General features: G+C 47.1%; 1 protein-coding gene across 4 annotated transcripts in view; it reads left to right on the top strand.

Annotated features, from left to right (window-relative positions):
• ITGA11 (integrin subunit alpha 11) overlaps nt 1-13,338 on the top strand; it is a 127,208-nt gene that overhangs the window by 93,043 nt on the left and 20,827 nt on the right. For all 4 annotated transcript variants that reach the window (XM_057723045.1, XM_057723048.1, XM_057723046.1 and 1 more), the window contains exons 13-17: nt 3,069-3,209; nt 3,461-3,664; nt 4,561-4,691; nt 11,596-11,762; nt 13,127-13,269. In XM_057723045.1, coding sequence (XP_057579028.1) covers nt 3,069-3,209; nt 3,461-3,664; nt 4,561-4,691; nt 11,596-11,762; nt 13,127-13,269 — 786 coding nt within the window. The remainder of the gene's footprint in view (nt 1-3,068; nt 3,210-3,460; nt 3,665-4,560; nt 4,692-11,595; nt 11,763-13,126; nt 13,270-13,338) is intronic.

Genomic DNA, 13,338 nt, shown 5'->3' with positions numbered 1-13,338 from the left:
AGGACGGTCCCCAGACCCACAAATGTCCTTCCTGGTTGGGGGTACGTGCCTCCCTCACACTCACCTTGGAGCTGATGTTCCCTCCCCAGGAAGTCAGGCCCTGGCTCCTGCCGCAGCAAGCGGAACCCAGGAGCATTCGTCTGCCCCCACTTCAGGGGGCCTTTGTCTCTGGCGCGTTGGCCCAACCTCTGCCCCCGACCGCCAGCCTCTCTCTGGTCATGTCTAGAGTTCAGGGCCAGAGGCAGCATCCAGGCCACGGCTTCCCAGCTTGGGCTGCCAGGGCCCCAGACGTCCTGAAGGGCCGCTCGTGTTCCTCAAGCCACCTCGGTGCTCCCAGAAGTGAGAGGAGGCATGCCTCCACCCACAGCGAGGCCCTGGGGGCTCACCAAGCTGCCAGCTTCTTTCCTTTCCTGGGATGGGCACAATGCAGAACTGTATGACTGCCAACGTCACCGCCCCACCCGGGATGTGGTGGGCAACCAGGCAGGGCTGCTGAGAGTCTCGTGTTGGATGGTCATGAATGCAAGCTGGAAAGCTATGATAAGACTCGGTGATGGTGAAAAGATCAGAAAACGGGGCTCTGATCCAAGTCGTTTCAATAGCCCAGGAAAACGTGGTGCTGAGAAGCAACATAGCTTTTCCAAGGTTATAGAGTAGATTCACAGCTGGGTCAAGTTCAGAATCCAGGACTCTTGGTAGGAATCTCTACATTATGCTACCTCCTGACCCCCAACAATCCCCAAACTAGGCCTTGGCCCCTCCTGCCTGGCAGCATCCTTGGCACCCTGGGCCTGAGCTGAGCTCTGTCCAGGCCCTTATGGTCATTCTTGGCTCACCCTGGCTCTCCAGAGCCTGGGAACAGCCCCGTCTCCTGCATTTTCTACTGCCCTTGGCCTTTCATCACGAGGACACACTCTTTACTAGGTCTGACCTAAATCCCTCTAGCTGCGGGGGTCATCCTTCCACCCCTCCTCTTCCCGTCCCAAGGGCACTGGTGGACCCAGGCACTGCTCTGGCCCCAGCCTCCACCCTGCCTGCCCACACTCTGCCCATGGCTGGCTCTTTCAGGAATCCAAGGCTAGACCTTGAGAGCAGGAGGGAATTTGCTGATGTATTTATGACATTTTTACTGCCTGGTTCCGCCTCCAACATCCGAACAAGAAACCGCAGCACTGAAGGCAGCTAAGTTAAGTGGATTCCAAGTCATCATGAGCCACATAGCTGAGGCCACATGTTTAGACAGGGTCTCCCTCCGCCTCCCTCTTTGCTCTCTGTCTGCCTCTTAATTACTTCACGTAGGCACATCTCTTCCTCCCCCTCCCCCCCCTCCCCCCCCCCCCCCCGTGTTTATGATTTCCTTTCTCCCTCTTCTGTGTTTTTATCGTTCTCCTCAGTTAAAAGCTTTTGATGCTTGAGGATACATTTCTTCTGAAAAAGCCCTAAGCCGGGGAGGGAGAACCATGGGCTCGGGTGTCAGACGGATCAGAGTTCCAACCCATGTTGGCTGTGACCGGCCTTCTGACCTTAGGCAAGTGACCGAATTCTCTGAGCTTCAATTCCTTCCCTGTAAAATGAGGATGATAATCTCTCCCAAGACAGTGTGAGGCTCACACAAACTAACCTGAGGCTGTAAAACGTCTCACACAGGGCCTGTCCTTGGGAAGGGCTCCTTTTCTTTCCTGAGTGATGCCTTGCTCCTATGCCCATTTATCCAGTAGCTCCTGTGTGCCGGGCACGGCCCCCAGGCCTGGAGGGAACAGGACAGACACGCAGCACCCACGCCCACTGTCAGGAGGCGCTGGAGGGAGGAGGATGGGGCTGGCTGGCCCCCACTGCAGGGAGTGGCGTGGGGAAGGACAGGGGTGGCTTCTAACAAGAAGTGACCTGAAGGAGGATTGACAGTACCTGGAGAGAGGGGAGGAGAGAGGGGAGGAGAGAGGGGTACAGGCCAAAGAAAAGTATGTGTGGGAGGAAGCCAGGAACGCAGCCAGAGCTGGGGGCTTTTGGAGAAGAGAAATCACTTGGCGTGTCCGGAGGGGATGTGGGAGCCAGGGTGGGGTGGATAGAGGCTGGGGCAGGAGGGAGGCCAGACTGGGAGGGTCACACTGAAGATTTTGGACATGTTCCCCCAAAATGAGGAACGGGCATGGTCAGCTGCTGGAGGCCACTCTAGCCCCCCGCAAAGGTGTGCTGGAGGAGGGAAGGGTGGGGAGGGGAGGAGGGGGTTCTCTGGAACGTGCCTCACCTGGGGAAGAAGCATCGGAGGAGGAGGGAAGTAGATGGAGGGACGTGTTTGGCATCCACCAGGTGGACCTGCGGGGAGACTGCAGGTAGGAGAGGTGGCGGGTGGAGCCAGGGAGGACCCTCAGGTTTCTAGCCAAGTAAGCAGATGGTGCCCTCACGGAAGCGGGGAGCACGGCACCCAAGGCGGGAGAGGAACACAGTAAGTGCTCAAATACTAAAATCAGAAGTCACCACCCAAGGTACCAAGCCCAGGGTTATTTGGAACATAAAAAATTGAAAATAAGCTAAATGTCCAGCAACAGAGGATTGATTGGCACATGTGTAATTTGGAATATCATAGAATCACCAATGATCGTATTGCAGAAAAAAATATAACACATCGGAGGAAATGCTCATGATCCACTGTTTTATCTGAAAAAATCAGAATAAACTGTACATCCAGTATGATCCCAGATGGTAAAAATAAAACCATGTACACACACACACACACACACCCCCTAGAGAAAACAGTCCAGAGGAAAAACACATGTTTGGACCATGGGTGTCTTATTTTCTTCTTCATATGTTGTTTTTATTTTGCCCACTCTTTTGCCATTATACTGTATCACCTACAGACAGGATAAATGGCAGTCAATAAAATTAAATAATGGAAAGCCAAGTCGGGGTGGGATGGATAACAGAAGGAGAGAAGAGGGAGGACCCTTCTCATTTGTTCAGTGAAAATTCTGAGTCAAAGGCTGTGCTCAGTTTCCATGCACGGGCGGATGAGCGGAGGCCTCTCAGCAGCCCAGCCCCACGCCCCTCTCCCCATCCCTGTGCCGCAGATAGGCTCTTACTACGGGAGCGAGATCACCTCAGTGGATGTCGACAGTGATGGTGTGACTGATGTCCTGCTGGTGGGCGCGCCCATGTACTTCAGCGAGGGTGGAGAGCGGGGCAGGGTGTACGTCTATAACCTGAGACAGGTATGGAGCGCGGAGGCTGGCCAGCTTTCCAGGGGCACCTGACCCCTGCCTTGATCAGTCCACAAGGGAAAGTGGGAGGCCAGCACCTGCCTGCAGAGCCTGGAAGGATAGGAACCCCCTCTGTCATTGGGCTTTTATAGCGGGAGAGAAATGGGAAAATCCAGAGGGGATGCTGCAGGCCAGAGGGGGGTCACGACCCCGAGAGCCCTTGCCAAGTCCCCCCAAGCCTTTTCCTGCCCCTGGTTTCGCAGAATCAGTTTGTTTACAATGGAACGCTGAAGGATTCCCACAGTTACCAGAATGCACGATTTGGGGCCTCCATCGCCTCGGTTCGGGACCTCAATCAAGATTCCTACAACGATGTGGTGGTGGGAGCCCCTCTGGAGGACAACCACGGAGGAGTCATCTATATCTTCCACGGCTTCCAAGGCAGCATCCTAAAGATGCCGAAGCAGGTAATGGCCCCCACCTCCCACCCCCAATAGATGGATGGAGCCAGGACTTGGAGTCCTGGTAGCTCACACCCTGTCCTCACACAGGAAAAGAGAACTTGCCTCCAATTGAAATTTTGAAAAGGGTGCATTTGTCTTCAAGCCCTTCCCATCACCTCTTTGGATACCCTCTCCCGGCTTACCTTTATCTCCCCAACAACAGAAACAACAAAATCCCAAGGACCCAAACCTCACTGGCCCTCCACATGCATTCATGCAATTGACTACACATGCAATTGACTACACGTGGGCTCCTCTTCTCTGGAAATGCCTCAAGCTGGAAAGAGTGCTCTCCCCAAAAGGGACCCATCCCAAGTCCCATTCCCTCAGGGTCATCACTTTTCCCTACCTATGTTATTAGTAAGATAGTCTAAGATGCCACAGTTAGAGATAATGGTGGGTTACCTGCCAGGTAATGTGTATTTACACTCAGTGGGGAACTCTTTTTTATTACTTGAAGTATAGTCGATGTACAATATTATATGTTACAACACAGGGTTCACAAGTTTTAAAGGTTATACTCCATGTATAGTTACTATAAAACACTGGCTATATTCCCTGTGTTGTAGAATATAACCTCATAGCTTATTTATTTTATACCTAGTACTTTGTACCTCTTAATCCCCTGCCCCTATCGAGCCCCTTCCCTCCTCAGTGGGGAATGCTTTCATGACACATTATCTTAATCCAAAAGAATGACTTAATGGCAGGAATTTCAGGTGCCGTAATAGACCAGGAGAAGAGGTAGCTTTGGGTTGGGGAAGCTTCCTGATGCTATCAAGCAGCCTCTCTCCAGGGCTTCCAGTTGTATCTACCCCTTAGGGTGCCCATGCCCATCTCTTTCCTCTCACTCCTTGCAGAGAATCGCCGCCTCAGAGCTGGCCCCAGGCCTCCAGTATTTTGGCTGCAGCATCCACGGGCAATTGGACCTCGACGAGGACGGGCTTGTGGACCTGGCCGTGGGCACCCTTGGCAATGCTGTGATTTTGTGGTTGGTTCCCCCATTTTCCCTGACTCTTGAGCTCTCCTGAGGGGCATGGTGGATACAGGGTTTAAAAGACATGCTTTAGGATCTTTGTCTCTTGTCTTTAATCACTGTCAGCCAAACTCACCCTGTTCTTATCCCGTTGTGACTATAAATTTTCTTTTTATGGAATCACTGTAAGTTATTTTGAGGTCCAAATCTCTCTTCTCGGTGGATTGCTAAGATTTTAGAGCAAATTAGTGGCAAAAAGCCCGTCTTAGAATTTTTCCTAAAAGTTCTGGGCATTTCTTCCACTTAGCTTCTCAAGCTACTTAAAGAGGCTGAGGATATTCTAATCAAGGGGGAGGATCTCCCTTCTCCCCTAGCGTGAGAGAAGATTTCTTTCTTCCAAACCCCTCTGGCCCCTGGTTTCCTCTCTCAGGGCCTCATTTCTGCACCATTCCATCAGATATTTGTCATACATTTGCACTTGGGGTCTCTGTTTAGCAATGGTCTACAGCTTTAAAAAAATAAAGAAAAGGCTTTCTAAAAGTCCATCTATTCTACCATGTGATGTCAGCTACTTTTTGAGCCAAAAAAAATTTAATTTGAGCTAGTTTTTTATATGTTGATAGTTTTCATTATAAATACAATCACTTGAAAATTTGTAAAATAAATCACTCAGAGTTTCATCACCTTCACATTACCACTATTAACATTTTGGCATATTTCCCTACCAACCATTTTCCACCTGCATGTAATTTCATGTGAACGCAGTCACATTTTTCATACAACTTAAGAGAGGCATTAAACAGAGATATCCTTTGACTTCGTGGGGAGAATCTTTATGTTTTTGGTCCTCAAGAATATTACACTCCAGCCAAGAAACGTCTTAGTCCAGGTTCTGCAGAAAACAGAGCCTGAGACTAAAGCTTCTGCGCCGTGGGAACGGCTTCAGTCCCAGGGGTGGAAGTGAGGGTCAAGAGAAACTAGCCGGAAAGGAGGAGAGAGATCCAAGGGGCCCTTACAGAAGGAGCTGCGGCTCATGCTCCGGGCAGCTCCCTGCTCCAGCATCTCCAGAGAGGCGGCAGGAATACAAGCCTCTGCTTCCCGCAACAGCCCCTTAGGGGAGCAGCATATCTGCGGGTTCCTCGTGTCCCCCGTGTGCCATGGCCAAAGCATCAGCTGCCCCACACCTTCAGGTGGTGTCCCCTGCCTCTCTGCGCAGCACTGGGGAAGCAGGGTCTCTACAGGTCCAGCACCAGCTCCACGGCCTGTCTCAGAGGTCCGCTCCGCGGGTGGGGGCTCTTAGATCTTTGGTAGCGACGGCTGCCTGGGCTGCTGTATTCACTGCGTTGGTTCCGTCCAGGAAGCAATTCAGGTGAACAAGACCCAGGGTAGGGAGTAGACATGGCCTCTCGGGTCTGTATGGGGACACATAAACTGAGTCTTTTACAGGAAATAAGATACACACACATCAAAAGAATCAATCTCACAGAAAGGATTCAGTTAAGCCCTCGCTTGTGAGGTCTGAACCTAAATGCTACCCGAAAGCTGAAACTGAAGGCCAGAGCCCTCTGGGAAGACTGCATAGTCAAACTCCATGGATCTCAAACGTGACTGCCCTTAGCATCACCTGGGAGCTTTTTTTTTTTATATTGGGATATAGTTGTTTTACAATGTTGTTAGTTTCTACTGTACAGCAAAGTAGAGTTCCCTGTGCTATACAGCAGGTTCTCATTAGTTATCTATTTTATGCATATTAATGTATATATGTCAGTCCCAATCTCCCAATTCATCCCACCACCCTCCTTTCCCCGCTTGGTGTCCATATGTTGTTCTCTACATCCGCTTCTCTGTTTTTGCCTTGCAAACCAGTTCACCCATACCATTTTTCTAGATGCCGCATACATGCGTTAATATACGATATTTGTTTTTCTTTTTCCGACTTACTTCACTCTGTGTGACAGTCTCTAGATCCATCCAAGTCTCTACAGATGACCCAATTTCGTTCCTTTTATGGCTGAGTAATATTCTATTGTATGTATATACTACATCTTCTTTATCCATTCATCTGTCGGTGGGCATTTTGGTTGCTTCCATGACCTGGCTATTATAAATAGTGCTGCAGTGAACATTGGGGTGCAAATTTTTTTTGGGGGGGTACACCAAGTTCAATCATCTGTTTTTACACATGTATCCCTGTATTCCCTCCCTCCCTCGACTCCCCCCCCGACCCTCCCTTGAGTCCCCCCTACCCTCCCCGTCCCAGTCCTCTAAGACATCTTCCATCCTAGTTGAACTCCCTTTGTTATACAACAACTTCCCACTGGCTATCTATTTTACAGTTGGTAGTATATATATGTCTGTGCTACTCTCTGGCTTCATCTCAGTTTCCCCTTCAGCCCCCGCCCCCCCCCAAACCTCGAGTTCTCCAGTCCATTCTCTGCATCTGCGTCCTTGTTCTTGTCACTGAGTTCATCAGTACCATTTTTAGATTCCGTATATGTGAGTTAGCATACAATATTTGTCCTTCTCTTTCTGACTTCACTCTGTGTGACAGACTCCAGGTCTATCCACCTCATTACATATAGCTCCATCTCATCCCTTTTTATAGCTGAGTAATATTCCATTGTATATATATGCCACATCTTCTTTATCCATTCATTTGTGGATGGGCATTTAGGTTGCTTCCATGTCCTGGCTTTTGTAAATAGTGCTGCAATAAACTTTATGGTACATGTTTCTTTTGGGATTATGGTTTTCTTTGGGTATATGCCCAGTAGTGGGATGACTGGATCATATGGTAGTTCTATTTTTAGTTTTTTAAGGAACCTCCAAATTGTTTTCCATAGTGACTGTACCAACTTACATTCCCACCAACAGTGCAGGAGCGTTCCCTTTTCTCCACACCCTCTCCAACATTTGTGGTTTCCAGATTTTGTGATGATGGCCATTCTGATCGGTGTGAGGTGATACCTCATTGTGGCTTTGACTCACATTTCTCTGATGATTAGTGATGTTGAGCATCTTTTCATGTGTTTGTTGGCCATCTGTATGTCTTCTTTGGAGAAATGTCTATTTAGGTCTTCTGCCCATTTGTGGATTGGGTTATTTGCTTTTTTGGTATTAAGCTGCATGAGCTGTTTGTATATTTTGGAGGTTAATCCTTTGTCCGTTATTTCATAGGCAACTATTTTTTCCCATTCTGAGGGTTGCCTTCTAGTCTTGTTTATGGTTTCTTTCTCTGTGCAAAAGCTTTTAAGTTTCATGAGGTCCCATTTGTTTATTCTTGATTTTATTTCCGTGATTCTAGGAGGTAGGTCAAAAAAGATCTTGCTTTGATGTATGTCATAGAGTGTTCTGCCTATGTTTTCCTCTAGGAGTTTGATAGTGTCTGGCCTTCCATGTAGGTCTTTAATCCATTTGGAGTTTCTTTTTGTGTATGGTGTTAGGAAGTGTTCTAATTTCATTCTTTTACATGTAGCTGTCCAATTTTCCCAGCACCACTTATTGAAGAGGCTGTCTTTTTTCCATTGTATATTCGTGCCTCCTTTGTCAAAGATAAGGTGCCCATATGTGTTTGGGCTTACTTTTGAGTTCTCTATTCACATCCATTGATCTTCCTTTCTATTTTTGTGCCAGTACCATACTGTCTTGATCACTATGGCCTTGTAGTATAGTTTGAAGTCAAGAAGCCTGATTCCACCAACTCCATTTTTCCTTCTCAGGATTGCTTTGGCTATTCAGGGTCTTTTGCGTTTCCATACAAATCGTAAGGTTTCTTGCTCTCGTTCTGTGAAAAATGCCATTGGTAATTTGATCGGGATTGCATTGACAATTTTTTTTTTGAATTATGATTTTCTCTGGGTATATGCCCAGTGGTGGGATTGTTGGGTCATTTTTAGTTTTTTAAGGAATCTCCATACTGTTCTCCATAATGGCTGTATCAATTTACATTCCCACCAACAGTGCAAGAGGATTCCCTTTTCTCCACACCCTCTCCAGCATTTATTGTTTGTAGATTTTTTGATTCTGGCCATTCTGACCAGTGTGAGGTGATACCTCATTGTAGTTTTGATTTGTATTTCTCTAATAATTAGTGATGTTGATCTTATTTTCACTTGCCTCTTGGCCATCTTTATGTCTTCTTTGGAGAAATACACCTGAGAGCTTTTAAAACTCTCATTGCCCAGGCTTTACCCAGACCTCTTAAAGCAGAATTTCTAGGGCAGGGGCCCAGGCAGCAATAAATTTTAAAGACTTTCAGGTGTTTGTTTCCAAATAAAGGGCGTTCTCACTTACCTGCTTTGATTCTTACAATTCCCCATCAGAGAGATCGTGTGACCTGCCCAATGGAGCCAAGACTCAAAGCTGTCCTTCTCACTCCACAGTACAGAAGAGGTGCCATCACCCTTACACTAAGAAGAGCAGTTTCAGCACAGATAATCCTGCTAAAACTCTGAAGCATCTAAACACACTACATTTATTTCTTTTTATATAAGTGCGTGGTTTGGAGAGACAAGTTTCCTTCCCTAACTCTGATTGACTTAGACAATAGTAGAGTAAGTTTGCATATCCTTGGCTGCCTGGATGGGGCAGTGTTGGGATGGATGGGTGGGGGGTGGTTTCTAGAACAATGAATTGTCCTCTACTTTGGCTGCACATTGGAATCATCTGAGGTGCTTTAACACCCACGCTCTCCACCACGCTTTCCAAAGTGTGGTTCAGGGACTGGCTGCACTAGCATTACCTGAGAGCTTGCTAGAAATGCCGGATCTGCATTTTAACAAGATCCCCAGGAAATGTGCAAATGTATTAAAATCTGAGAAGCACTGTTTTAAGACATGTTGGTGCTGATTCTGGTTTGATTTGACCTGGAGAGCAACTTGGGCATCGGGATTTTTTTTATTTAATTTTTATTTTATACTGGAGTATAGTTGATTTACAATGTTATACAGGTGTACAGCTAAGTGATTCCATTATATATATACCTATATCCATCCTTTTTCAGATTCTTTTCCTATATAGGTTATTGCAGAATATTGAATAAGTTCCCTGTGCTATACAGTAGGTCCTTGTTGATTGTCTGTTTTATATTTAGTAGTGTGTAATGTATGGGATTAACATATAGTAGTATGTCAATCCCAAACTCCTAATGTATCCCTCCCCTCACCTTTCCCGTTTGGTAACCATAAGTTTGTTTTCAAAGTCTGTGAGTCTGTTTCTGTTTTGTAAATAAGTTCATTTGTATCATTTTTTTAGGTTCCACATATAAGCGATATCATATGATATTTGTCTTTTTCTGACAGACTTACTTCACTTATGATAATCTGTAGGTCCATCCATGTTGCTGCAAATGGCATTATTTCATTCTTTTATATGGCTGAGTAATATTCCATTGTGTGTGTGCATGTGTGTGTATATATATATATACCACATCTTCTTTATCCACTCATCCTTCAGTGGACATTTAGGTTGCTTCCATGTCTTTGCTATTGTAAATTGTGCTGCAGTGAACACTGGGGTGCGTGTATCTTTTCAAATCATGGTGTTCTCTGGATATATGCCCAGGAGTGGGATTGTTGGGTCATATGGTAGTTCTATTTTTAGTTTTTTAAGGAACCGCCATACTGTTCTCCATAGGGGCTGTACCAATTTACATTCCCACCAACACTGTAGGAGGGTTCCCTTTTCTCCACACCCTCTCCAGCATTTATCGTTTGCAGATTTTTTGATGATGGCCATTCTGATCGGTGTGAGGTGGTACCTCATTGTAGTTTTGATTTGCACTTCTCTTAATTAGCGATGTTGAGCATCTTTTTGGCCAACTGTATGTCTTCTTTGGAGAAATGTCTATTTAGCTCTTCTGCCCATTTTTTTTATTGAGTTTGTTTTTTTGATATTAAGCTGCATGAGCTGTTTGTATATTTTGGAGATTAATCCCTCATCCCTTGCTTCATTCACAAATATTTTCTCTCATTCTGTGCATTGTCTTTTCATTTTGTTTGTGGTTTTCTTTGCTATGCAAAAGCTTTTAAGTCTAATTAGGTCCCATTTGTTTAATTTTGTTTTTATTTTCATTAGTGTAGGAGGTGGATCCAAAAAGATACTGCTGTGATTTATGTCAAAGAGTGTTCTGCCTATGTTTTCCTCTAAGAGTTTTATAGTATCCAGTCTTACATTTAGGTCTTTAATCCATTTTGAGTTTTGTTTTTGTGTATGGGGTTAGAGAACGTTCTAGTTTCATTCTTTTGCATATAGCTGTCCAGTTTTCCCAGCACCACTTATTGAAGAGACTGTCTTTTCTCCATTGTATATTCTTGACTCTTGCATCATAGATTAATTGACCATAGGTGCATGAGTTTATTTCTGGGCTTTCTATTCTGTTCCATTGATTTATATTTCTGTTTTTGTGCAGTCCCATACTGTTTTGATTACTGTAGCTTTGTAGTATAGTCTGAAGTCAGGGAGCTTGAGTCTTCCAGCTCTGTTTTTCTTTCTCATGATTGCTTTGGCTATTCAGGGTCTTTCTTGTTTCCATACAAATTTTAAAATGTTTTGTTCTAGTTCGGGCATCAGGATTTTTTAAGCTCTCTAGATTACTCTAATATACATGCAGAGTTGATGAGATGAGTAGGCAAAAGGATGTCAGTATGGTCTGCAGCAAGCACAGCCTCTAGGAGAATGATGCAGGGCTGCCTCGAGGAGCTATGAGGTTGCTTAGCCTGCCCTTCATCTGCCTGTACACTTTTTTTGCTCAATCCTGTGACACCAGCGCCTCTCTCTGCATGCCCCACCACTGTCTCACCCTCCAGTGATGGTTTTACAGATCCCATTCCACCTGGTGAGAGGCTCTCTACCTCTCCCCAGGTCCCAGCAGAGCAGCCTTGCACCCCACCCACCCCTGCTTCTCTCTCTCCTCCTGCAGGTCCCGCCCTGTGGTTCAGATCAATGCCAGCCTCCACTTCGAGCCATCCAAGATCAACATCTTTCACAGGGATTGCAAACGCAGTGGCAGAGACGCCACCTGCCTGGCTGCCTTCCTCTGCTTCACACCCATCTTCCTGGCACCACATTACCAAACTGCAACAGTTGGTAAATCAGGCCCCTCCCCACTTCCCCAGCTGCAGTCTCTTCCCCATGGACTTTGCATTTGCTCTGTTTCTAAACCTGGGTTTTTGCTGAAATGAGTTTTAATTGCCAGGTCACACCTAGAGGCACATTTGATGACTTCTAGATACCCATTCAATGCTCTGATTCCAAGGGGCAGAGAGGGGATCTCATGCCAGGGTGAGGATGGCAGTGAGCAGCAGTGACCAATGTGGAGGAGGTTGGGGAAGAAAGAAACAGAGATAGTGTTTGGATCAGAACAGCAAACTAGAAGCAGTGGAACAGTCTGGGGTGTGGAAACTGTGAAGTCAGATTCAGAGAAAGTGTCAGACCCAGGAAGGGGAAGTTAGTAACCAGGGGGTTAGTCAGATGAAGACCCAAGTAGCAGTGATCGTTGCTCAGAGTGGGTGTGAATCTGCAGCAGGGCAATTTCCTTCTGAGGGTCCATCACTCCCAGCCAAGGCCAGGATCAGACACCTGCCCATAACAGCCCCAGGCCCGGGCAGCCCCAGCAAGTGGCAGCAACAGTTTCCAGGACCACGTTAGGCCTGTGCAGGAAATTGGGACCACAGAGAGCTTCTCAGCCAAGGAGGAGGACCGACCAGATGATTAAAAAATGGGTGTCCTGGAAGGAAGATGAGAACAAAAGCAGGCCTGGGTGGTGGTGTCCTTCTTTTAACTTCTATGATAGGAGAATGATGCCAAGAACCTGCTGCACCCAGAGGGCTGCTCGAGTACCAGAGAAAGGGCTGAGCCTTTCCTGAATTTATCAAAAGATCAGCCTAGTTGAAGGGAGGAGGCTGCCAGCCTTAAACCCCAGAACAGTCTTAGGTTTGAAGAGCTGGTGGGCAGGGCCTGGCCAGCCCTCCCTAGTGTGACAAGAACTGCCACTTGCAGAGTCTTGGACTCAGGCCTAATAGGATCCCAGAGTTGAGCGCGAGATCCAGGAAGGTGATGGGAAAGGTGGAGAGGTGTGTTGACTCCAGGAGGAGCTCAAACGGGAGCATCACCCTGACCCCATGTCCTGTCTCCTCTCCTCTTCCACTGCTTTCACTCTTCCCTCCAGCTCTTTATCCCTTACTTTTCCTCCTCTTTCTTTATCCCTTACTGTCAACTCCATCTCCTCCTTCCTCCTCCTGCCTTCCTCTTCTCTTTAGTTCCTTCCTTTACCCTTTCTCACTGTATCGCTCGCTCTCTGTGTGGGAGTTTCCTGCCTGCACTGAGGGGAGAGGAGCAGTACTTCCCCTGGCCAGCCTGGAGGGCTTCCTGAAGGAGGCTGACTTTCCAAAGGTTATTTTTAAAGAGAGGCAAACAGTCTTCTCCATAGTCTTGCCCTCTCCTTCCTCTAGGCATCAGGTATAACGCCACCATGGATGAGAGGCGATACACACCACGGGCCCACCTGGATGAGGGCGGGGACCGGTACACCAACAGGGCTGCCCTGCTCTCCTCTGGCCAGGAACACTGTGAGCGGATCAACTTCCATGTCCTGGTGAGCCGGGTGCCCAGCAGCCCTACCAGCAGAGCCCAAGATCCTCTAAGAAAGGGACAGGACTGTAGG

The sequence above is a fragment of the Hippopotamus amphibius genome, chromosome 2 (assembly GCF_030028045.1).
Source record: "Hippopotamus amphibius kiboko isolate mHipAmp2 chromosome 2, mHipAmp2.hap2, whole genome shotgun sequence".
NCBI lineage: Eukaryota > Metazoa > Chordata > Mammalia > Artiodactyla > Hippopotamidae > Hippopotamus > Hippopotamus amphibius.
Note: the sequence above shows the minus strand (reverse complement) of the source record. Positions and strands in the feature narration are given on the sequence as shown.